Below are 24,701 nucleotides of genomic sequence, written 5' to 3'. Positions count from 1 at the left end.
TTTGAGCTGTGCTGCTATTGTTTACCATGTGGGGGGGGGGGAGTCATTGAAATTATTATCTAGTAGGCTTGTACCTTGCATGCACTTCTTGGATCGTTATGGGAGAACTTAATGCCCAAAACTTTAGTGTATACTGAGTTTTTTATTGTAAAATAAGCAACTGATGTATGTGTATATCAGCCATATTTGCTAATTACATTTATAGCTTTTGTCTTCTAGTTTTGCATTGCTATTCTCACAAGTCTACCAGATTGGTATATATTATTATATTTATTAGAGGGTCTCTAATGGCATTAGTTTCCCACAATGTTTTTGAAAGCCAGTCATCTTTTGCGTTGGCTTTAGGTCATATAAGATTGCTCAAGACAGAAGTCTTGAACAGCATTTAATGGCAGAAGAGATGTACTTTTATACTCACAAAATACAATTTGTTAATGTGCTCTAATGATTCAAATAAACTGTGAATTATGATTGAAGATTCAGTTCTGGACATCAACAAAACTCATCTTTTCTTGTAGGTCACCTAAAATATATTTTATTATACAACTGACACCTAGCTATATACAATTTCACTTAATATGCATGAGTGTGAGTTTAGTTATATTTGCCATATGTACTGTGAAAGGTCCCGGCACATTGGTCACACATTTTTCTTAATTTTGGTACATAATGTAAAACATACAAAACTCCAACTAGATGCATGTTCCTCTAAATCGCTCTTCTAGTCTCCATTATTTCTGTTATTTAACTTCTCGCCTAGATTTTCAAAAAAATATTGTACTTTTTACCTACCACTGCTTTCTGTACTATACCAAATATGTAATCCAGCCAGTAGAATATTGCATTTGTTATTTTAAAGTGTCTTCATATAGATAAAATGTGCCCCGTTTCTTGTCAAAGAAAGTTGGGTATTATGAACACATTGATTTGGACACTTCTGTCTCTATTTCTCTTCTCAAAGAAATTAGTTTGGCTATTTTTAGGCTACAGTCGCACAATTGGCAACATACGGTAAGAATTCTTGGGGGTAGAAGTAAGTTCATGGCTTGCTGAATTTCATCCAACAGGCAGCTCCTGAGCAAAATAAACATCACTACTGTCTACCATGAACACAGCCATTTGATGAATTCAGGAAACAAATCCCAGACATTGCACAAAGAATCTGGCATGTAGACTAAGGCATGACTACTAGTTCATGCAGCTTAAGGTGATATTAGTAAAGCTTAGGTGTCACTAAAGCTAGCAGATGGCCTGATTTAGCACATGCCGCCCCCTTTCCTATACAGAGACAGTTGTGCTTGCCACACACAGTGTGTAGAGGACCTTATGTACATTACCCCTTACTTGAGAAATTCCAGGCATGTCAATACGGAAAGAAGCTATGGGTGAGAAATAACATTCTGGGGGGATTATATAGCAATTAGTCTGTATAGGCTTTCAAGAGGGACTTTCAGACTTGATTCACCAAGATAAGGGACTTTGTGCTTTAACCTGCCCTGCTGATGCATAACACCTCCTACAATTGGCAGGCAGGGTATTAATGGTATGTAGTTTTTCAGTTCCACAACAACCTTATGCCTGCATAATACATTAATGCAAAGGTGATAGTAAAAAAGCACCCAAAAATATGATGCACGATATGAGTGTACACATAGTCAACAAATACTCATACTACATATTTATGTACAGTATTCAGCCACTAGTAATATGCAATCAAATTACCTGCGTATATATTAATAAAAATTTTTTTTTGTTTTAGAACCACCCAGCAGCCCAGAAAATGTTTCAGTGGATGATGTTGATAATACCTCTCTATCCCTGAGATGGAAAGTTCCAGAGAAAAAAGGAACATTTACCATTGATGGCTACCTGCTTGAGTACCAAAAAGAAGGAAGTAAGTTAATTGAGGGCCCAAAAATCAATTGATAATTGAAATATGAATACTTGAATTGAGTAAATACACTTTCCTGTTTTAATATTATCACTCACTACATCCTTTATATAGCTAATTGCTAATAATTTTTGATGGTCCTTTGCCAAAAACTTTTTATTATTTCTTTATTGCCAGTTTTGAATTAAATTTAAACTCCATAACATTACAATATTACAGATTAAAAAATGAAGAATGAATTAGGAATGGATGAGAATGGGTAAAACAGGAGGTTGGGGGGGGGGGGGTAATCAGGTGTATCATGGTTTGTATGTTACAAATGACCCGGGTATCTCTTATGTCACCAGTCCATCTCATATCCAGCCCAACCAACTACCATCACCCCTCTCCCCCAACCCCTTTAAAAAATACAAACAACTGTGTTTGGAACAAATGGGCTGGGGTCAGCCATTTATTATGAACATTTTCTATAAACATTACAAACATAAATATTATACTAAAGTGCAAGTTACAAATTACACCCTTCTAGGTTGTTGGAAATTGTGCCACCCCTAAATATGAACAAATTGTATAAACAAAATAAAATACGAAGAACAGGGATTTAGGCTAAATATCAATACGTGTATTTACAAATCACAAATGATATAAATCAACAATACAAGCTGAAATATATAAAAGTGTTCTCCTGCCTATTTTAGGACAGCATGGGATCAGGGTAATAGGTCTAGACAAATTCTAACTGACCACAGATTATTGGAGTTGAGAATTAGGCGTGAAACATCTTAAAACCCGACGCGTTTCGCCTTACGGCTTACTCAGGGGTGTGTAAAGACTCAGCTAAAATAAAAAACTTTGGTTGAATTTAAATAGTAATGGAGAGTCCCTGGAAATTGGCAAATGGACTAGGGCATAGTTTCTTTTACCTGGAAGACTGGAGAAAAAAGAGGTATCCCACAGAGCAGGATACAGCAAGACTGGGTGCTGGGGAAAGAGAACTGCTACAACCCAGCTCACGCTTAATTCTATGGTCCATTCTAATTCTATGCTACATTCTGTCGTATTGATATTTAGCCAAAACTCCTGTTCTTCCTATTTTGTTCTGTTTTTTTACATAAAAAACATATATATATATATATATATATATATATATATATGTATATATATAAAACACTTAGTTACAATTTAAACTATATCATAGATTGCAGATCCGGGAAGGCACCTCCCAACAAAAACCAACACACCAGGAAGTCCAAAGAATTGATATTTTTGGCACGCAGGCGTACCCCCTTGCCTCAGGTTCCGATATAAATCCTACACCAAGCTCCACAATGTCCAACAGTTGCCACAAAACCTGCCTTCATCGTGGACACCATCCCACTGATGAGTCATTTTACCAACATTCCATTATCAATCAGGCCCTGCCTTCCCTGGACCCCAACCTCCCCAACCCAATCAAACTTACTAACAGACAAACTACTCAAAGCTCACTCTAGCTATGCCAACTACCAATACCCCCATCTTTCTGCCCAGCCCTTTTTAACCCCTCTGCCATCCCCCCACACATATGTACATTAGTTTTTTTGCAGCATCTAGGGTATTATAAGGTTTCAAACTTAATTTTTCTTGCCCCATAAACAGTTCTAGCATTCAATAAACTATATTTTGTGGATAAAGTAAATATGGCATGCCAGGCCATATCCTCCAGAAGGAGACCATATTCATTTTATAGTATATATGAAATAAATTTTACACCTTAGCATCCTGGCTGAAATATGTTCTTGCCTAGTGCACTTGACTAGGAAAAAGTGGCCTGCATGATGGAGGGGTTTGCTTGGACAAAAGTCCCCTAATGTATTTATTCATAAGGTAATCAGAAAATTACACAAAAAATCTGTGTGTCGTAGGATTTAAAGGTAAAAGACGCACAAGTCTATAAGGTATTAATACCAACATATCAGACCAACTTGTCCCCTTCTTATGTAAGCATTTAGAAGTGTCCTTGTTTATTCTGATTCATATTTATCCTGAAATAAATAGCAATATACACAGTTTAGTAAATGACAATATAAAAATGTGTTATCTTCAATATATATAGATCCTTTTTGTTTACATCTATTGTTGACATTTTCTTGGCTGATGTTTCAAGATTAGTGTGTGAATTTATAATGTGCCTGCATCAATTCCATCAATGTAAAAAATGATGTTATCATTTATCTTATATTTATAAGCTAAATCTGTTGAAAGAGGTGTGTTAATAACATATGTCTTATTTTTTTGCAGGTTCAGACTGGATAGCTGTGAACAAGGAACCCAGTATTTCCACACATTACAAGATTTTTGATCTGACTACTAATGAAAAGATCTTGGTTCGTGTTTCAGCAGTCAGCAAAGCTGGATCCAGTGCTCCAGCAACACTTGACCACCCAGTTCAGATCCGGGAAGTTGTTGGTAAGATATTCCTTAATTTTTGTTATACAGAATACAACAGAAGCAAGTAGAAAGATGCAGTAGGAAGTGTGAGATTTCATGATAGGGGTTGCAAGGGTTGTGAACTTTAATGGAAAGTTGTCTATTGGGGTTCAGAAAGGTATAAGAAGCCAATGAGTGCCAACATATACGTGTAGCAGAAATTTTGGTTTTGGCTGAATTGAGAAAGTGATAAAATTGCAGTGTATATTTTCATGGCTTTACCAACCATTAGATATGTGTGACAGTGTGTGAAGTCTGATTGAAGTTGCTTTAAATAGAGGCAGCTTTAGTTAGATAGTGGCTTATAGTGTTTTCAGGTATTTTACTTTTTTAAATATACTGTACGTGCAAAATAGAGTGGTTTCATGTAAATAACATTTTCCATGTAAGATTATGTTATGAATGCCTGTTACTTCTTTAAATATATCAGAACAAAATGTACATGGGGAAGTCAAAAAACAACCAGCCATAGAAAAATCTTATCTATCCAAAAATCTTCTATCTCAAAGAACCACCTTGGAAATTGTTATGACACACCACTAAATGCTGTAGTTCAACCCACCAACCCCTTTGTCGCTATTGATTTTTGGGTGGATAAGTGGAGCTAACCACAGAGTGCAAAAAGCTACAAGGCATTCAACACTGCCAGTCTATCATGCAAATGTTTATTTAGAGGCTGTATCTTTTAGATGGAGACACATTAGGGGGTAACCTTTGTTAAAAAAGTATTACCTAATGATTTTTAGGGAATTCATTCCAGGTTTGCTGTGTTACCCAGGTTCCTTCATAATCGCCTATCTTCTCCAATCTTGAAGCACTTTATTAAATAAGGCCCAATGTATGAATATCATAGTAGGTAACCTACCCTGGCTCTAGTGGTTGATCTAATTAGTTGTTATATAAAAAATAATATTAAAAAAAAGAAAAATGTGAAGATGATTTTCACCCCAAGTTGATTACTATAATTACTCAAAATATATACTCACTCTAAGTACACTATATTTTCCCTTTAAATCCGTCCTAGGAAAGCACCCCCCTTTTAGGAGAGTTTACCTTGAAGACCCAGATTACACCAGTAAAAATTAATTTGCATCAGTAATCATTATATGCTGTCTCACAAGCTGTATACCATAGTTGAGGGTGAAAAGTCAATATACAGTCAAATTCTGCAAATTTACAGTTCATGTTTGTTAGGTGTTTGTAGTTTAAATGGGTTTAATATCTAAACTCTTGTATGCTGTGGCATAGGCATACTGGCTTTGAAGTTCATCCATTACTGCTGAGCCCTGAAGGAGGATTGTTCTTCTGGCCCCTAAAACCTGTTGGTTGTATTTAATACTGTGAATTGTGAATTCTTTCACTATGTATTTTAGCGCTCTTTTCTATATCTGTTTGTTTTAATCTAGTTAGGGTGCCCAAGTTAGGTTTAAATCAAGTTAGGGTGCCCATGATATAAGCAGCCTCACCAGAACCATTGTGCTGTGAAGATTTACATACCACTTTTGAAATTTTAGACTCAAGTATGATGTTCTGGCACCCCTGAACTTTCTATGCTACTTTAGTTTGAAAGACATTAAATGATACACATAACATGAGGTCTGTGAATTGAGCAACTATGCCTGGTAACAAGAGGATGGAAAAAGAAGTACAGTATTAGCACCTGTATGCTTGGCTTGCAAGCTTTTGGACCTTAGCCTGCAAAAGGCTACCAGGCAAAAACCTGAAGTGAGAGAGGATCCTATGAGCAACCCCTGAGGAGGAAACTATGGCAGCTGAAGAGGCTGTAAAAGAACCTAAATATAGATAGAAAGAAAATTATGAAAATCTAAAAAAAATAAAATTATTGTAAAGTATACATTTTTTGCTGTCACCCTTATTTTTTGGTCTTGGGTACCAGTGACTCCTGTAATTGATGGAAGATCCAAATTTTTTGATTCATCTCAGGACCAGAAGGTGAGGGGAAACATTCAAATAGGCCATATGTTCTATTAACAACTGTGTAAGGGAATACTTTACTACTGTTATCCTTACTTTACTTCTACTTTCTGCTGTGTTTCTGAGACTTGAAGTGAAGGGAGTTCTCTCCAATGAGATACAAAAAATATTTCGGCTTAAATACTTTATGTGAGAGATAGCAGGGCAGCTCTGCCAATAAAGAATTTGACACTGTACCCAACAGACGGGTAATATGCAAGTTAGGGTCGATAGGTTTAGAAAAGTCAATCTGTAAATGGATAGAGAACTGGCTTAAGGATTGCATCCAGAGAGTTGTAATTAATGATTCATACTCTGAATGGTCTGGGGTTATTAATGGTGCACCCCAGGGTTCAGTGTTGGGACCTTTACTGTTTACCATCTTCATAAAGGATATAGAGTTTGGGATTAAAATTACCATTTCTGTGTTTGCAGATGACACCAAACTATGTAATGCAAATAAGTCCATACAGGATGTCTATATTCTACAGGCAGACCTGGATGTATTGTTTATTTGTGCAGCCAAGTGGCAAATGACATTTATTATAGATAAATGTAAAGTTATGCACTTGGGAGCTAACAACATGCATGGTTCATACTGTCTAGGGGGAATACATTTGGGGGAGTCAGAAATGGAAAAGGATCTGGGGGTTCTGGTAGATCATATACCTAATACCAGCATGCAATGCCAAGCTGCATTATCTAAAGCTAGCAAAGTACATTCTTGTAATAAAAGAGGAAGGGTCTTTAGAGATAGAGACATAGAGCCTGATTTACTAAAGCTCTTCAAGGCTAGAGAAGATACAGTTTCATCAGTAAACCTGGGTGATCTAGCAAACCTGGAACAGATTTCCTAAAGTTATTTGCTATTTGTTAGCAAATGTTGTCACTCCTGAACTGTATCCATTACAGATTTTTAGGATCACCCAGCTTCTCTGATAAAAGTGTATCTTCTCCAGCCTTGGAGAGGTTTAATAAATCAGGCACATAATCCTGTCCCTGTACAAAGCATTGGTCAGACCACATCTGGAATATGCAGTCCAGTATTGGGCACCAGTTCACAAAAAGGACCTTGTGTAATTGAAATGGAATCAAGAATATTTTTTTTCCCCTGTTGAAGCAAATTGTACCGGGGTTTTTTTGCCTTCCTCTGGACCACCTATGTCTTATAGGGTTTTATATCTGGGATATGTTTATTTCCCTAGTGGTTTATTTTTTTTTTTCAACCTAACTTACTATGTAACTATGTAATAAGACAAAACACTTGTAAACCAATATATACTGCTAATCAAACTGAAGAAGAATTTTAGTGGCTCTTTGCCATTTAACCCCCCTAGTGGCTCTTAGGTAACTCAATCAGGCCATTTGTCATGCCGGCTACCACTATATCCTATTTCTCCAGTCTCAAATATAACAAAAAGTTAAAGCTGTCTACAGTACATAAATGTATCCAATTTTTGCTTGAATATAGTTTTTTTTAACATTTTTCATTTATTTTAATATTAAAGTACAAGCAAAATCATTTTAGAATGTAGAAAGCATTAGGAAAACTGAAGGCAACATCTTGAAAAGACAATGTCACCATACAAGTAAACAAAACAAAGGGGGATGGGGACAAACAGGTAGGTCAGTCTAGGAAAATATGGGGGTACGGGATAAAGTTGTGGGGATGTGAACCAATCTAGTGCAGGAGTACTCCATATGGCAAGTGAAAACAGTAGGGGTGAGTGTTATCAAGGGTTTTATGACTCAACATGGGGCATCTAAGGTAATCTAATCTAATATCGTTTTTTATAGCTGTGAAAGCTCCGCTTATGTAGTACACAGGGTAACATCAGGATCCTTTAGCAATTATACTTGGAAATGCCAAATAGCATCTGATCCTATTGCAAGATTTAGACTGCTCCACATATGCAAGAATGTGGGGGGTAAAGTAAATAAAAATGAATTTTATTTTTTAACTCCACAGGTGTTGTTTTTATTTTTTATGCATTATTTTTGAGACAGGTGACAAAATCAGTTTTTCTTAAGTATTGGTAACCTGTGCTAACCAGTTTTCTAAGGACCCAGAATAAACATTGACACCAGGTATATATAACAGACTGAGACAAATAATGTTCCCTTTACTCGCTACCAAGGGTATTGTAAGTGTATAGTATATCCAATCCTTCATTTATAAATAAGTATTAGTCATCAGGGATTAACATTTTAAATAATGTTATAGTTTTAATAGCTATTTTTCACAGTATGTTTAATAAAATATGCTAACATGGAGGGTTAAAAAATTTTACATCTCGGGCATACTATATACTTTTAAGGGATTCAAACCTGGCAACTGTTAATCCTGCAGTAAGCATTTGTAATGTGCACCCTATTGTAAGAATGCCATACATGCCTTCAACATAAACAGCAACATAAAATTTAGTCAGACATTGAACTGAAATGATAGATATCCCCAACAACAGAACTAGTAGCTAAATTGTATGCAACTTTGCAAAAAGCAAAGTATAATAATTTTCCATACCTTCTGAAATACCATTTTTTTAGAACACTTCAAAAAGCAACAGGGATTTACTACATAGATTAATGTGAATAATTGTTTAGGGCTCTTTCACACATTTCCATTGTTCTATTACTGTTTTATATTAAGATGTTTGTGCTCTGCTTGCAAGATGGTAATAATATACTGTGAAGCATATAGGGATTGTAAGCAAGAATAGACAGCAGCATTTGTAATGTGAGATAATTTTAATTTAAAGCATAAGTATACTTTTATCTAGCTATCCCTTTTTTTCCCACCCCATAACCTACAAATGACCTTCCCCTTTATAGTCCAGTACTAAATCCAAACTCTGGGTACATTTTTTACTTTCCCCCAACACTCATCTGCCCATACCTGTGCAGTACAGCACACTGACTTCTATTGGGTTCAATCTATTCTTGTCAACCTTGTTGGAAAACAACCCATAAGAGTCAGTACATAAGAGTACATTTGTCCCTTAAAGTGTCATTAAATCCTCATACATCTCAACAAGAAGTCATCTAAGGTGACCTGCCTATAACCAATTATTATTTATTATAATTATTTTTTATTTCAAACACATTTATATTTCAAACAAATTAGTTACAATTCAAACACACTCAATGCAATTAAAACTTTAAGGAAAAAATTACCAGCACCAGTTGGTAGCGTTTAGAATCTGCAAAATGCAAGCTCTGGCCATAGACAGAAGAGGTTACTTATGTAGGCATCATACCATCAATCAAATTTTTTGTTCCCTCAGTGATACCCATGCTGGGAGGAGGGGTAGAATAGCAAAATAAGTGCTGCATTTTCTTGGATAATAACAATAGAATTTTTCTACATTCTTCAACTAGATTATAAGGAAATATACCTGTGGTTCCTATTGACATAAGATAAAACACAGAACCAACCAGAAAAATGTATTCGTAATTATCTGAAACAAGTGTCTTCAAAGTCATTTGCACCTTTATTTAAAAAAAAATCAATATTGTAACAAGCCTAGAACACTATTAAGTTGGCAACATTACCTAAGATTTTGCTATGGTGTGCCTAATTTTCCCTGTTGCTAAAACCATTTAAATTAGTGGATGCTTACATTATAACTAATTACCCATTTAGTCTCCTGTGTAGGAACATTATACACAAGAATCTTTCTCCTGTCCTCTACATGCCCTGGCATTAAATACAGCAGCTGCCACAGCTGATTTGTGTTTAAATGTGCATGACCTGATCTTCAATGCTGCCATCTTGATTTTCCTGGAGGAGTAGAGTAGTCCAAAAGGTTTCAAAGGTCTGAACTCCTATCCCACATGCTAGTTTCAAGTCAGTAACACTTTATCATTGAGAGAGAACTAAATTATAGGTTACTAAATTACAAGACAAATCACTTTGCTTGACTTTCATTCAATAATTTATCAAATAAAAATATACCGTATATAGAAACATACAAAACTTAAATGAATCCATAGAATACAATAGTAGGTAATATGCTAAAATGCAAACAGGCAAGAAACGTATCAAATTTAATTTTAATTCTTTACAAATATATAAAAAAAAAAATAATGAACATATTGTAATATTGAAAGTAATAATTTTTTACAATGACCTGGCTTTCAGGATGCACAGATTAATTAATTAATGCCATAGGAAAATTACCATAAACTACATAAATATTAGCTATTCACATCCTAGCCGACGCACAGTTGTGGCATTCTCTTTACAAGGAGAAATGTGAGAAAGTAAAACCTCTAATTTTAGAAGTCCCCACGGTCAGCAGGATGGACACAAGCATACCAAGCGGACAGCTTGAGTTTAATAGCAGGCTGACAGATGCACCCAATTACATACCTTTCTGCAGCTTGTACTTTCAGAACTTGCCATACATCACATGAAGTCACACTTGTCACAGCATGCAGCTAGTATAGAAAGCAGCATGCATATGTAGGTTAATGTGGATTTCTTTTTGGATACAATTGTTCATCATAATGCAAATACACAAAAAAAAAATAATATACAAAATGTATTAGTACTGTAGATATCCTATTTTTCATGTGTAGTCCTTGCATTTGACACAGTGTTATGGATGCTGGTGTTGACTAATAATATTACTAATATGTAAAAAATACCTTCATTTTTGTGTTTGTGATTTAAATGAGAAAATAGGACACCTTCTGTATTTACAAGGTTCCGCTACTGGTTTTAGTGCTTTAAATTGTAAATGTGCTTTTCTAATGCCTGGAGTTAGAGTTAATAGCAGCCTCACCAGTAATTTATACATGACTTCTTGTTGACCCCCACAGCCCTGTCTTCTTGCAGAAAAAAATGAAATATATATATATATATATATATATATATATGCACATGGTAAGGGGTTCTTTGATGTGTGGTCATGGCTGCTCAGGCACTCAACACTGTCAGGGAAGTCAAGGAGTACACCCTATGTAAACTTTTTGACCCAGTAGCTGAATTGAGAAGCAGGGGGTAAAAAGAAGGTAAGGTGAATTGCTGAAGGTGGGAAGCAAAGGTAAAAGTTGTTTGCCAATAGGAGGCTGCCTATAAAGTGACCCAGTTGCCCTGCACAGGTTTACTTTGAAGGAGAATATATAAAAAATTTAGTAATCCTTCATTTTGTGTTATAACAGCTGTGTTTACCTTAAATCCTAAAGTCAGACAGCTAATAGAGTTATCTGCCTAAACAAAAAATAAAATGCATGAACGGCAGTTGTTACCCAAATTTGACTAGTATGTGCCTCTTTTATCCCAATTTATTTAAGGTGTGCTGGTAACCAATCAGCTGTTCTGCATGTGTTGACAATGATCAGACAGAACATATTTACAGAAGGGCAAAGCAAAGTGAGCAGTTGAATAATCTTATCAGTATACTGCTTTTTAATAGCTGTCCAATCAAAGCCCAGGCATATGAGGGTGGCTTAGCTGTAGGGCTTAACTTTAATAGCGAAGACTAAAGCTACATACACACTTCCAATTATTATCGTCGGAAAACGAACGACGAACGTTCCTGCACGATATACACGACCGATCGTATAGCACCGATCTTGCACATAGAGGTAACGACACGATCGTTCGTAGATATTGTACCCACAACAGATACGATCGTTTAAGCGATAGAGGAACTATGTGCACGACAGGAAAGTGAACGGACGTTCGTTCATCACGCATGCTCTGAACATGGACGATCAACGAACGACTGTACACACGAACGATGTTCAACGATCGTCGTCCAATCCGATCCGTCGGTCCGGTCGTTCGTTTCCAGCGACTTTCCTCGTTCGTCGGCGTCGTTGGTTACTTTTTTACAAACGATTTTTTGCCCAATCGATCGTTCGTCGTTCGATTGGAACGATAAAAATTGGAAGTGTGTACGCACCTTTAGGTTACCAACTTTGCTTGCCATTTTGCTAAGAAGCGTATATTGTTTGACTATGTATGACTGTTATGTATGACAGGACAATGCAAATCCTGGAGTTAGTTTTATGGTTAAATCTTTTTTGTATTGAGAAATATATAGAGAATAAATTTAATAGCTTTGAGTACTAGTCCATTTCAAGCATGGAAAACAGGAAAGTAAAAAACACTTCTATATATTTGTTCTGTGTATTATGTTTCCTGTGATAAAGGTGTACCTATGTTGCATCACGAATTGAGTGTTATAATGCTTTTCATGTAAATGTTGGTTTTGTAGGTTTTATTTATTTGACTTTTTTGGAGTTGTTTCTTCATCTTTATTTACATTTGGATCTGTGGTGCCATTGCCGTTGTTCTGTTTGTGAGGTAAAGAACTATTTGTACAAAGCTAAAGATATTCAGACCCAAATTACCTAGTGACAAGTACAGCAGTGTGAAAAATAGCCGGGCCCTCACAGGACATACCACACAGAGAAAGCGTCGGTTATGGCAGGATCTTGTTTCCAACAGTTTATTTAAATGACTAGCACTGACTAGTAATGAGAATTACTTACCAGGTATGTATGTATGTACATTACATATACCCATTGATGTTTGTGCAATTTAAATTTTTTCTATGAAATGAGAGGCTATTGACCATGCTTCTACATCATCTATGAAACAGCTTCTACATCATGTATGAAACAATACCAGATTATTACAGCATGCTACCCAGGTTTAGTAGCTCCAACAGTCTTGAAAAGTTAAGACTTACTTGCTAGATTATTTTTCCCTTGCTCATACTATTGGCATGTTAGTTTGAATTGACTACCTTCTGTGAATGGGTACTTTGCTTTTATAAAGTATAGCTCCATGTGTACTTGTCATCAACAAACCCCTTTTGGTTATGCATTACTTGGACATTTTTAAGTCTTTACAAGGCTCAACATAGACAACCAGAAGCCAAACTTCTACTACTACAACCTCCATGGAGCTTAGAAGCCACTTTTAACAAATTATATGAGGGGGTTTGAAGGTGGGTTTGGCACAGCCAATTGGCAATACTGTCAAACTGCAGAGGTTACTAAAGTTACATGTTACAATTATTCTGTCTTGCAGTCTGTACATACATAAGTTTTAGCTGATATGAATAACTAACATATAGGGACCTGTTTCATGTGATGTTTACTTTTGACAGCAATGTTGAAAAATAAAGCATACAACTTATGGTGATGCCACATGGTATACAAAAAAAGGAATTTCTTTGTGCAGTATCTATACCATTATTAAAGTTAGCAATTTTTATTCATGAATCTAATATAGTCTGCTTCTTAAAAATTGGTACCAGCACGTGTACAGTAAAGCTACGTACACACTTCCAATTATTATCGTTTGTAAACGAACGACGAACAATATCTGCGAACGATCGTATAGCACCGATCCTGTACATACAGATAACGACACAATTTCCAACGACTATCCTCGTTCTTCGGCGTCGTTGGTTACTTTTTTTTTACAGACGATTTTTGGCCAATCGGTCGTTCGTCGTTCGTTCGTCGTTCATTTCCAACGATAAAAATTGGACGTGTGTACGCAGCTTAAGAAGCCTTACAATTTATCACTATGATAGGGTGCAAAGAATAATTCTATCTGACCCCTATGCAGTATTTTCTCAATAACTTCTAAGACCTTTTTTATTTCTTCATCACAAAAGACTGTAAGTATGTTTGTCTTCTCGGTGGTACTTCTGCTTGGAAAATATTCTGCTCTTGGTGCTGTTTTAAGAATCAAACATCATTTCATTGTGAGTTCCTCATTTACCAAGATGACGATACTCTGTAAAACACTGCACAATATATAATGGCACTATATAAACACAAGATGATAATCATCTCTCAGTAATGTTTTAATGCCATGTTTTACATCAGTGATCTATAACACAATATATATTATATATTAAAAATAAATATATACTCTATATGTTATTTCAGTACAAAAAAAGTGTCTAATTTTACCATTGTATAGCACATAACTTCAAACAGAATCCTTATGTAAATGACAGCTGCATGTTGCACACCTTGCTAAATTTATTTTTACCATCACACTGTAAAAAAAAAAAAAGGTTGGCAGTTCTGCTTATACTGCAAATAATTCACACGCTTACTCTCCTCTATTTTAAGGGCTGTGGGTATAAATCAACATCATACATACAAATTATATTTACATTTCTACAGACATTAATAACATATACTAGGAAAAAAAGGGAAAATGTGTAATGTAAAATGTAAAAAACTAATAAAACATTTCATGTGTGAGAAAGCAGGCCTTGAAAAAGTTGGAAAATGTTTTAAAATATAAATGAGAATACTAATTGTATCTGTTGTTATTCCTCAATAAGAGCATTCATTTGTTAAATCACAGTATATGTATTGTAATAGAACTCTTTGGTTTGATTAACTGTATTGAGTAATAACAACTGTTTGTGTTATAGATCGCCCCAAAATTCGCCTTCCAAGAAACCTGCGTCAAACATTTGTGAAACATGTTGGTGAGGCTGTAAATCTGGTTATCCCCTTCCAGGTATATTTTATAAAATTGCTCTACATAATGAGCTGAAGTTACTAAAAAAAAATCTATGTGCTTTTAGGTGCATCAATTCAATTGATAATGTAAATACAGATACTTTTGTAATAAATGTTTTCTATGCCTAAGCAACACACACTTTAGAATCCAATAGTGTGCCAGCTACATAGCGGTGCATCTACCATCAAATAGGATCTAAGTGTGCACTAGTATGAGGTATCACTTAAAAAAAAAAAAAAAAAGGATTTTGTGCGTTGTGTGATTAAACCATGAGACATCACAGAATACCATAACCATCAAACAAAATGTAGCAATAAGTAAAATGATGAGATACTTATGCGTATGGGGATGCGTACCATTCCCAATAGTGTACAATACCTCTTTTAGTATCAATGATGGCATGCAGTCTTTTGTGATAGTTGTGGATGATCGTTTGATTTTCTTAGGTCAAGCTGCTTATTCTTCTTGAAAAAATCATCCAGGTCCCAAAAATTCGTGAGCAGTCTTGCAGGCACTGTTCATTTGAGATCTCCCCAAATTAGTTAAATGAAATTGATGCCAGGGAGCTGTGATGGCCACTCCAGAACCCTAATTTTTTCCTTTTGTTGCCACTGAAGGGTTGCTTGGTCTTATGTTTTGGATCATTGTCATGTTGAAAGATTCAATTTCGTCCCATGCACAGGTCCATTGACCGTTGTTTTGCTTTTTCCATGCCTCAGTATTCAGCAAAGTCAGTGTAGCTGTGATTGGGTAAAAATAGACTATTTCAGGTGAAATTAACTCAACTGGGATAAAAAGGTCACAACCAATATATAACCTAATAATTCCTTCGTCCTATAAAAATGTTTTGGTGGACCTTTTTTTTTTTAGTTTTGTTTATTATATTCAGATTGTTAATAATATAATGTGTGTCATTCCTAAAGGGTAAGCCAAAGCCTCAAGTTAACTGGACTAAAAACGGACAGCCCCTGGACCCCAAACAAGCAAGTGTCAGGAATGGTGATTGCGATACTATTCTTTTTATTCGTAATGCAGATCGAAAAGACACTGGAACATATGAAGTCACAGTAAAAATTGATGATCTGGAGGATAAAGCCAAGATTGACATACAAATTGCAGGTAAATATTGTTGATATAATCTTATTTTGTGGGTGAGCAAACAAGAATTTAAAGTAATGGTATAACCAAACTTTCTGTGTGACAACAAATTAGAGAAACTGAATATTTATAAAGGAATGATTTGTTAGAGCTACAAAAGCCAGAGCAATTCTGCACATTGTGATAGCTTATAAAACAACTGGCTTAAAAATTGCATATAGTCAAACATGATGCCAAACTATAATCCACATGATGCCAATACTGAAAAATATATTTTTCCCTTATGTAAGATATACAACAGTGTTTTCAGAATAATATTGTGGTTGGCATTATAGGCTTCAAGTTTAAAGTAAGTCATTGTACAGTAGCTTCAAATCTGCAGTCTGTGACTGTATCCAAAACTACATGACTTTTCATAAAAGACTGTCTCTAATTTTATGGACATAGTGCGGTGATTTTTAATGACTCTTGTAAACTGTACAAAAAAATGATTCCAGTCTTAAATATATTGCCTTTCCTTCCCATTAGAACGACCTGGACCCCCCAAGAGTATTAAGTTGGTGGATGTATGGGGCTTTAATGCAGCTCTTGAATGGACCCCTCCAGAAGACAATGGAAATGCAGAAATTACAGGGTATACTGTGCAGAAATCAGACAAAAAAACTGGGGTAAGCATTTTGTTATTTTACAGCTGTCTTAATATATTTTTGAAGCCATTTGAAATGTAACTGTAATGTAAAATGTAATTGTTGTTAGCATGACTTTTTACAGCACTATAATCAATTAAAATAAAATAAGGACAGACTGGAACACCAGGGTCTACTGGATAAATTTAAATTTGGGGCCCACCAGTGTCATTGTATTAGGCCCACCAGAATCTTGGTATAGGGCCCAACCACAAAGGGACAAAGGAAGAATTCAAGAAATGGTAATGATTATATCTAAAGCCAGCAGATGGAGGTATTATTCCTTGTCATTTGTTGGGTGGCAATGCCTGTGATAGGTAATTCCATTAGTTAACCAGCATGTGGAGCATTCATGCCTCTTTTTCTGGCTCATGAGTTCCACTGACATTTTGAAAGGAAAAACAAACATACCTATAAGGGCAGATCAACCACCATAAATAATTATACAAGAAATAACAAGGTATAAATGTATCAGATAGGAATAATAAAAGGCACAAACTATAGTGCATGTCATTGGATTTTTTGCTACCAATACTGCTAGTTTTTAAAGACTCTATGATTGGTGGCAGTATAGTAAAGAATCATTGACATATATCTAACTTTGTTGGATGATGATAACAACAATTGCTCAACTGTGAGTGGCTGCAATATTTAGGCCCACATTGGTGTTGCTAGACAGTATTAATAAGCCAAACATTGGTTTTTGTTAAGCAGTGATTAGTGTTGTCATAATAAAGCCCAAAATTTATGTTCTTATTCAGTAAGAACCGCATTTTAGGCTGCAATAATAACACTAAACCCACACATTTTGGCTTCTTTTCATCTGTCAGTACACAGTGACCAGTCAGCTTATTAGCAACAAATAAGTTGCCTATTTTAATTTGTTTTTCTTTTTTTAACATTTTGCTGTAAATTAGTAAAATGTTAAGAACAGAAAAAGCCAAGATTGCACAGTTAGGCAGGTTGCCTAATTAACAGTTGTACATCTACTAGGTACCTTTAACTTACATGTTTGGTTTCAAGTTTTTCTTTTTTGCATGTATTTGTGTTGCCTTGGCTGCATGACTGGTGCGTGGCCATAGAAGGTTACATCCGAGCTCCCTCTGTCTATCCATCCATGTAGGAACTTCCTTAAGAGGAAGCAAGGGTGTGATTGCTAACAGGCAGAGTGCAGGAAGCAGGTGATGTAAATACAAGACATTTTGTTGCACCTGCAAACATCAAGTCTCCATGAAGTTAGTGGCACATGTGGATTTGGGACAGGGATTCCACAACAATGCTTACATTTGCAACAGTAGAGGGTTACCGGACTGCAACGTCCTCGGGTCTGATTGATGGGGCACACCACTGAGTAACAGGGCTACAACAAAACTTTCAAGCAGGCCAATCCGACACTGAAAATAAAAGTCCCTACAATAATATATTGTTCTCATGATGAGTTTAATTAGTTTGGTGCACTTTTACAATAAAATAATAAAAAGTCCAAAAATTCTGAGATGGCAAAAGACACATACTTATAATATAAGATATGTAGTAGTAAATGGTCTCAACATTCCTACACCCCAGTTATGCAGACCACGGAGAACTAATAGGATCCAAAGGAGAGACCGAGATAAGATTAAATATAATTTAGATATTTAATATAATCTTTAATACATTTCTGGAATTTGGGTGACATGAAACCACCAAGTACATTGAACACCTTTTCCTAGTTGTATCTAAGAAACTGCAAAAATTTGCAGCTATTCTGTTCACAGCTGGAAAACGTATATGAACCATCTTTAATGGGTACCTGAGGTAGGAATATTTGTTGAATTTTGTTCTATATTAAGAGTGCACAATGAAAACAGTAATGTTACAGAGGTGGCTAATGTAAGTAGTAAGCAAAGCTTCATACAATTAGGTTAATTGTTGAAAAAGAGATTTGTTTTTAAATATTGGAAGATCTATTTGGGTAGGAACAAATGCATCTGTAGGTCAGATGTACTTGCCTTGGCTTCTTTATGGCCAACATTATGGTTAAAATTGCATGCTAACTAGGTTGTCTGTACAGTGCAGCATACGGTACCTTTTCCTTCTCTCTCTATCAGTAACTGATGTAAACCCCTGCCCCCTAAATCCCAAACATTGTCCCCCCGATTCAGCATTGAATAATTGTAATACTTAATTCACTGAAAAATATATTCCAATGGGTAATAATTTTAAGAGGCTACAATTAAAACCAATGTGGCCCACAGCTGATGTTAAAAAAAGCCATAAGGAACAAGAAAAGGACATTCCAAAAATATAAAAATGAAAGATTACCTTCATCATTTGAAAACTTTAGAGAATATAACAAAAGATGAAAAAAAGAAAATAAAATGTGCAATAAACTTCAAAAAAAAAGAGAGATTGCAAAGGAAAGTAAGGCAAACCCCCCAAAAAATTTAAAAATATTAATAGCAAAAAGATCACGTCTGAGCATGTAGGCCCCTTAAAGGATGTCGCTGGGTTGGTAACTAGGGATAAAGACATGGCAGATTTACTAAACACTTCCTTTTAGCTCTGTGTACACAAAGGAAAATGGCAGAGCTCAAGTTCAAATTCATATTAGCAATGTCACTGCCTTAAATGAGTCACAATGGCTCAGAAATGATATGATTGAGAAACAGCTGGGATAAATTAAGGTTGACAAAGCACCAGGACCTGATGGATTACATCCACGTGTCCTCAAAGACTTGAGCTCATGGTTTTTTCAAAGCCATTATTTCTAATTTTTAGAGACTTTTTAGTCACTGGCAAGGTACCAATGGATTGGCATAAGGCCAATGTGGTTCCTATCTTTAAAAAGGGAGCAAAGTTATCCATAGTTGGAAAGGTCCTAGAGAGTTTGATAAAGAACCACATAGAGGAGTTTTTGCTAGAAAATAGTGCTAGTCAGCATGACTTCAAGTAACACCGAAGTTGTCAAACAAATTTACTCTCTTTTTATGAGGAAGTAAGTAAACAGGTAGAAAAGTCAATCTGTAAATGGATAGAGAACTGGCTTAAAGACGGCATCCAGAGAGTTGTAATTAAGGATTCATACTGTCTAGGGGGAATACATTTGGGGGAGTCAGAAATGGAAAAGGATCTGGGGGTTCTGGTAGATCATAGACTTAATAACAGCATGCAATGCCAAGCTGCAATATCTAAACCTAGCAAAGTACTTCCTTGTATTAAAAGAGGAAAAGACTGCAAAGTCGGAGACATAATCCTGCCCTGTACAAGGCATTGGTCAGACCACATCTAGAATTTGAAGTCAAAATTTGGTCACCAGTTCACAAAAAGGACATTGTGCAATTGGAGAGAGTGCAGAGAAGGGCAACTAAACTAATAAAGGGAATGGAGGAGCTCAGCAAGAGGAGAAATTAGCTGAACTGAATCTACTCTCCCTTGGGAAGAGACATTTAAGGGGGGATATGATCACCCAGTATAAATATATAAACGGTTCATATAGAAAACTCACTTCCCAATTACTCACTTTGAGATCATTACAAAGAACAAGAGGGCACTCTTTGCGTCTGGAGGAAAAGAAGTTTAAGCTCCGGAGAAGGAAGGGATTCTTCACTGTAAGGTCTGTGAAAATGTGGAATCGGCTCCCTCAGGAAGTAGTTTCAGCAACTACTATAGATTCCTTTAAGGAAAAGCTGGATGTTTTTCTAGAAGCACAGAATATATCTGGGTATTAAGGCTTTAAAGTAAAAATAACAGTGACTGTTGATCCAGGAAACATCTGTTTTCCCCCTGTTGAAGCAAATTGTACCAGGGTTTTTTTTGCCTTCCTCTGAACCAACAATGTTTTATAGGGTTTTTTTTTTTTTATCTGGGATATGTTTATTTTAGTGAGAAATCCTTTCCTTACACATCACATTTAGTGCATGTAGGTAGGTATCTATATCTGGACTGAAAAAGACATATAATGGGTAAATATTTAAATAATTGTCCAGAGTGTGAGTGTTAACATTGTATATATATTTTTACTGTTGCTATTAAAGATATAAAAACTGATCTTACAATTTATTTTCTCACAATGCATATTTTCTAATGAGCAAATATTATCTTTCAGGCATGGTTTACTGTCCTTGAAAATTATCGCCAAACTAACTGTACTGTTTCCGACTTGATCATCGGAAATTCCTACTACTTTAGAGTGTTCTCTGAGAATCTGTGTGGGCTTAGTGAGAAAGCTGCCACAACTAAAGCAGCCGCCTTAATAAAGAAACCAGGTAAATAACAGTGCATTGCTTTTCCTTTGCTTGTTTATAGTGCTGGGCACAGAAAACTAGTAAAACATTTAAACACAGCATTTTCTTGGTCTATACACTATCTATAAACTTAAAGCTAGTCTTCAAGAAAACAGCAAAACAAACATAAGAAATATGGGAGGTGTTTTACCTATCAAAGGATTTGTATTTCTGTTATCTGTCCATGCAATACTGCAGCCAGGCAAATTACACAATTTCTCTGCTTCAAAGAATGCAGTGTTGTTCCTTTTCCATGGCTACCTAGTGACTGGAAGGAGTTTGGTAGACCCTTATACCCTAACCTCCCCCTTAATACAAGATGTCTGAATATAAATATGACAGCTACTTGTATGATATTTGACTTGTATGTATCTTGTCTTTGTGTGCATTTAAAAGCATAGATGCCAGACAATCTTATACTTAGAGCAATATTTATACAATCTTTTACTTTCCTTATTCTGCATTTTTAGAAAATACATACAAGCCCCCTGAGTTTAAGGAGTGTGCTTTGTCAGAAGCACCAAAGTTTACGCAACCTCTTACTGACCGAACAACAACAAATGGATACACTACTAAACTGGTGTGCTGTGTTCGTGGCAGCCCCAAGGTAGGAAAAAGATTTTTTTTTTTATTTATCTATAACTATATAGGTATAAATAAGTAATTACATTAGTTAATGTGCAAATTATATACAAGTGTATCAGTGTGAATCCTTTTGGTCTGCTTTATTTATTTTCCATGCAGTTAGCGACCATGCATCTATTTTGTCCAATTAAGTTTTACCCTCAGAAATGTTCAAAACTTTAAATATTAAGGAGCTCTTACATTTTGAAACTTGTGTAGAGAAAATAAATATGCTCCTTATTTGCACTAGAAACAAGACAGACAAACAATTGTAAATAACAAAGGTTGAATCCCAGCATGTTTCTCTTCCATGTCAAGGTGCATTTAGGAAGTTGCTGATGATCAGCAGCTGGCAGTTGTTCAGTCCTTTAGCCATTCTTTACCCTCTCACACAACAACTACTTTGTGTACTGTATGATTCAGACCCAAACATTTTCCATAAAACTGTGTTCTTGTTCTCCAATAGAATGCAAAAATAATCCTTCACCAGCAGAAAAATGATACTGCTAACAATGATATATTTGTATTTCTCACTCTTATTCGATCTAAGTTAAAAATTGTACTAAATGGCTAAAGTATGTGCCTGAATATTGTTACAATATTTGCTTTTAAGCCTAAAATTGTCTGGATGAAAAATCAAATGGAAATTCGAGAAGATCCCAAGTATCGATCACTTGTCAACCAAGGTGTTTGCTCCCTTGAAATCCGCAAACCTTGCCCATTTGATGGTGGTGTGTATACCTGCAGAGCCATCAACTCTCTAGGAGAAGCATCTGTAGACTGCAAACTTAATGTTAAAAGTAAGTATAAGCTGCATACTGTGAGATTTTGTCTAAAAAGTCATTGCTAGTGTAGCTTATCCTCTATAATGTAGACACCAGGCTATAATCTAGGTCAAACAGAATCAAAGCAATTTTTTACATAATAAAATTGAATATATTTATTTCATTTGAAGTGTTAATTTAAGGAGGAAATTTACTGGTTGGCAAAGTAATCATTCCAGTTAGAGAATAATGTTTTTTAATAAATAAGAAGGCACTCTAAAGAAGATAACAAGTTTCTTAAATTGCAATATTTTCTGTCATATAGTCGTATATAGCATATTTGTACATTTTTCCATTATAAGTGAACCCACAGCTTTTAATGGGTAGCCAAGAGCCTTTAACACAGACCTACACTTTACATTTTTTTTTTTTATCAACAAAGTTTTATATGGAAGCATTATGGCTTAAACTATTGTCCTCTTTTTTTTTTCAGTTGCACAATAAACGATGACATGTGAAGCTAGTGTAAGTATTGGTAAAACTCTCTCTAAACAGTACTGTTTGAAGAATAGTAGTAATTTTAACAGTACAGATCATTTCTAGAGTTTCTTTTTTAATTAAGTGATTGAAATATTGTATCTGTTTTTATCTAATATTTAAAATAGAAACCAATGGCCACCTACCAGAATTCTCTGAGATGCTGAGATGCATTTTATTTAAAGTGAGTGGTTCTAAATGTATTTCCGAGGCGCACAACTTCAACTTCTAGAATCAATATGGCTGTAGATGGCTTTAGGGGACGTTTTTCTGTTATGACAAGCCAATCGTTGTCATTTCATTATCTTGTTCAATCTCAAGTTGCTATGCCATCAAATTCTATCACCATCCACATCCTCCTCTTTCGGCACCAATGTCATCATCCTTGGCAGTAGTTTCTATTGGTATTTGCAGTGATTGGTTCTTTAATTGGAGAGACCTGGAATAGTCATAAATCATTCTTAGTGGTGGGTGTGTTTTGGACCTCCTCAAAGAGCACAATCTATACTATGCCTAGATAGTTAATGTACTGGATAACCTATGTATGCTCCTGTTAAGACTTTTTAAAAATGTGCTTCTAGGTAGGAGGTCTTTGGTCTAATCTTTGGTGTTTGGTCTAATCTAATCTCTTGTGTCAATAGCCCAGACTAAACAGATATTTATGTACCACAACGTTTGTTGTATGAGTAACATGGCTGTAAAATCTTTTTTGACTTTTCCCTTTTCTCTTTATTTCAGGTTGGATAATGAAGCAAGAGGGTTGTTCTATTTAAAGTATATAAATATATTTTGTTAGCCCTTTTATTTACAATATATTAGTGATTTGTCATCCTATGTGGTACATGCATGTGTTCATAACAATGTAGATATTTAGGCTGGCTAATAAAATGTATTTGGCAAAATGATTGTATATTTTGTTTTTAACTAAATATATAAAATAGTTTAAAATTGATATAATAGCATTGTGGTTTATACTCCAACAAATGTTTATTCACTTATTACTATAGTGTGTGGGACTGCAATAAATTTAAAATGTAAATTTTACCTGAAAAAATCAGACTTTCAGCTTTAAATTCAATATCCTTTTCATCGACAATTACACTGTGGAACAATTTTGACCAAATTTTTGGTTGAATTCAAATTTTAAGCTTTTTTACACTAAAATAGGAATGCTGATTTTGCAATTATTTTTCTTCAATAACGTCAGTTTGTTCTCTACATTAATGCGATTACTGTAACATGGATTTGTATAGGCTATTCATTTACACGCAAGACAGTGTGGTCAGAGGTTGTGCGCCACTCTACGTAGTGAAAAAGCAAAATTTATATAAGTTTTTCCTTTCATGCAGACCATGTCTGGCTCTGCTGGTTCTCGTTGTAAGTGCCTAAAAAACCCTGATTAATTTTGTTATATCTGTGGCAGTTTCACCATTCCTAGTCAAAGAGCGAACATCAACACATTTTTAGAGTAGGCCCGTTTGGCATATTTCAAAGTTAAACTTGGTGTTCAAGATACGTCTTGGGCCCCTCATAAGGTGCGCAAACAGTGTGTCAAAGGTTTACGGATGTGGACAAAGGGAACACGTGATAAGATGCCATTTGGTATACCTATGGTTTGGTGAGAGCCAGGTGATCATTTCGGTGACTGTTACATTTGTATAGTGAAAACTTCAGGATATAACAAGAAAAATAAATGTAAGATAGATTATCCTAGTCTACCATCGGCTATACGCCCAGTGGCTCATTCAGATGAAATCCCAGTGCCGGTTTTCGTTACACTACCCTATCTTGAAGAACATGAATATGGTGCTGAACTAGGTGACAACAATGATGAAGAGTTTGAAACTTAAAAAAGACTCTGTTCGTAAGGTATATGATCAG

The 24,701-nt window shown here is 35.5% G+C and overlaps 1 protein-coding gene across 1 annotated transcript in view; it reads left to right on the top strand.

The window, feature by feature from the left end:
• Window positions 1-23,725, top strand: part of LOC140338010 (myosin-binding protein H-like) — a 35,487-nt gene extending 11,762 nt beyond the window's left edge. Inside the window, exons 2-11 of the mRNA XM_072421965.1 lie at window positions 1,760-1,894; window positions 4,172-4,339; window positions 14,755-14,843; window positions 15,770-15,965; window positions 16,473-16,612; window positions 20,718-20,877; window positions 21,366-21,502; window positions 22,133-22,319; window positions 22,777-22,808; window positions 23,559-23,725. Coding sequence (XP_072278066.1) covers window positions 1,760-1,894; window positions 4,172-4,339; window positions 14,755-14,843; window positions 15,770-15,965; window positions 16,473-16,612; window positions 20,718-20,877; window positions 21,366-21,502; window positions 22,133-22,319; window positions 22,777-22,787 — 1,223 coding nt within the window. The 3' untranslated portion in view covers window positions 22,788-22,808; window positions 23,559-23,725. The remainder of the gene's footprint in view (window positions 1-1,759; window positions 1,895-4,171; window positions 4,340-14,754; window positions 14,844-15,769; window positions 15,966-16,472; window positions 16,613-20,717; window positions 20,878-21,365; window positions 21,503-22,132; window positions 22,320-22,776; window positions 22,809-23,558) is intronic.
• Window positions 23,726-24,701: the final 976 nt, after the last annotated feature.

Source organism: Pyxicephalus adspersus, chromosome 1 (assembly GCF_032062135.1).
Source record: "Pyxicephalus adspersus chromosome 1, UCB_Pads_2.0, whole genome shotgun sequence".
Classification (NCBI taxonomy): domain Eukaryota; kingdom Metazoa; phylum Chordata; class Amphibia; order Anura; family Pyxicephalidae; genus Pyxicephalus; species Pyxicephalus adspersus.
Note: the sequence above shows the minus strand (reverse complement) of the source record. Positions and strands in the feature narration are given on the sequence as shown.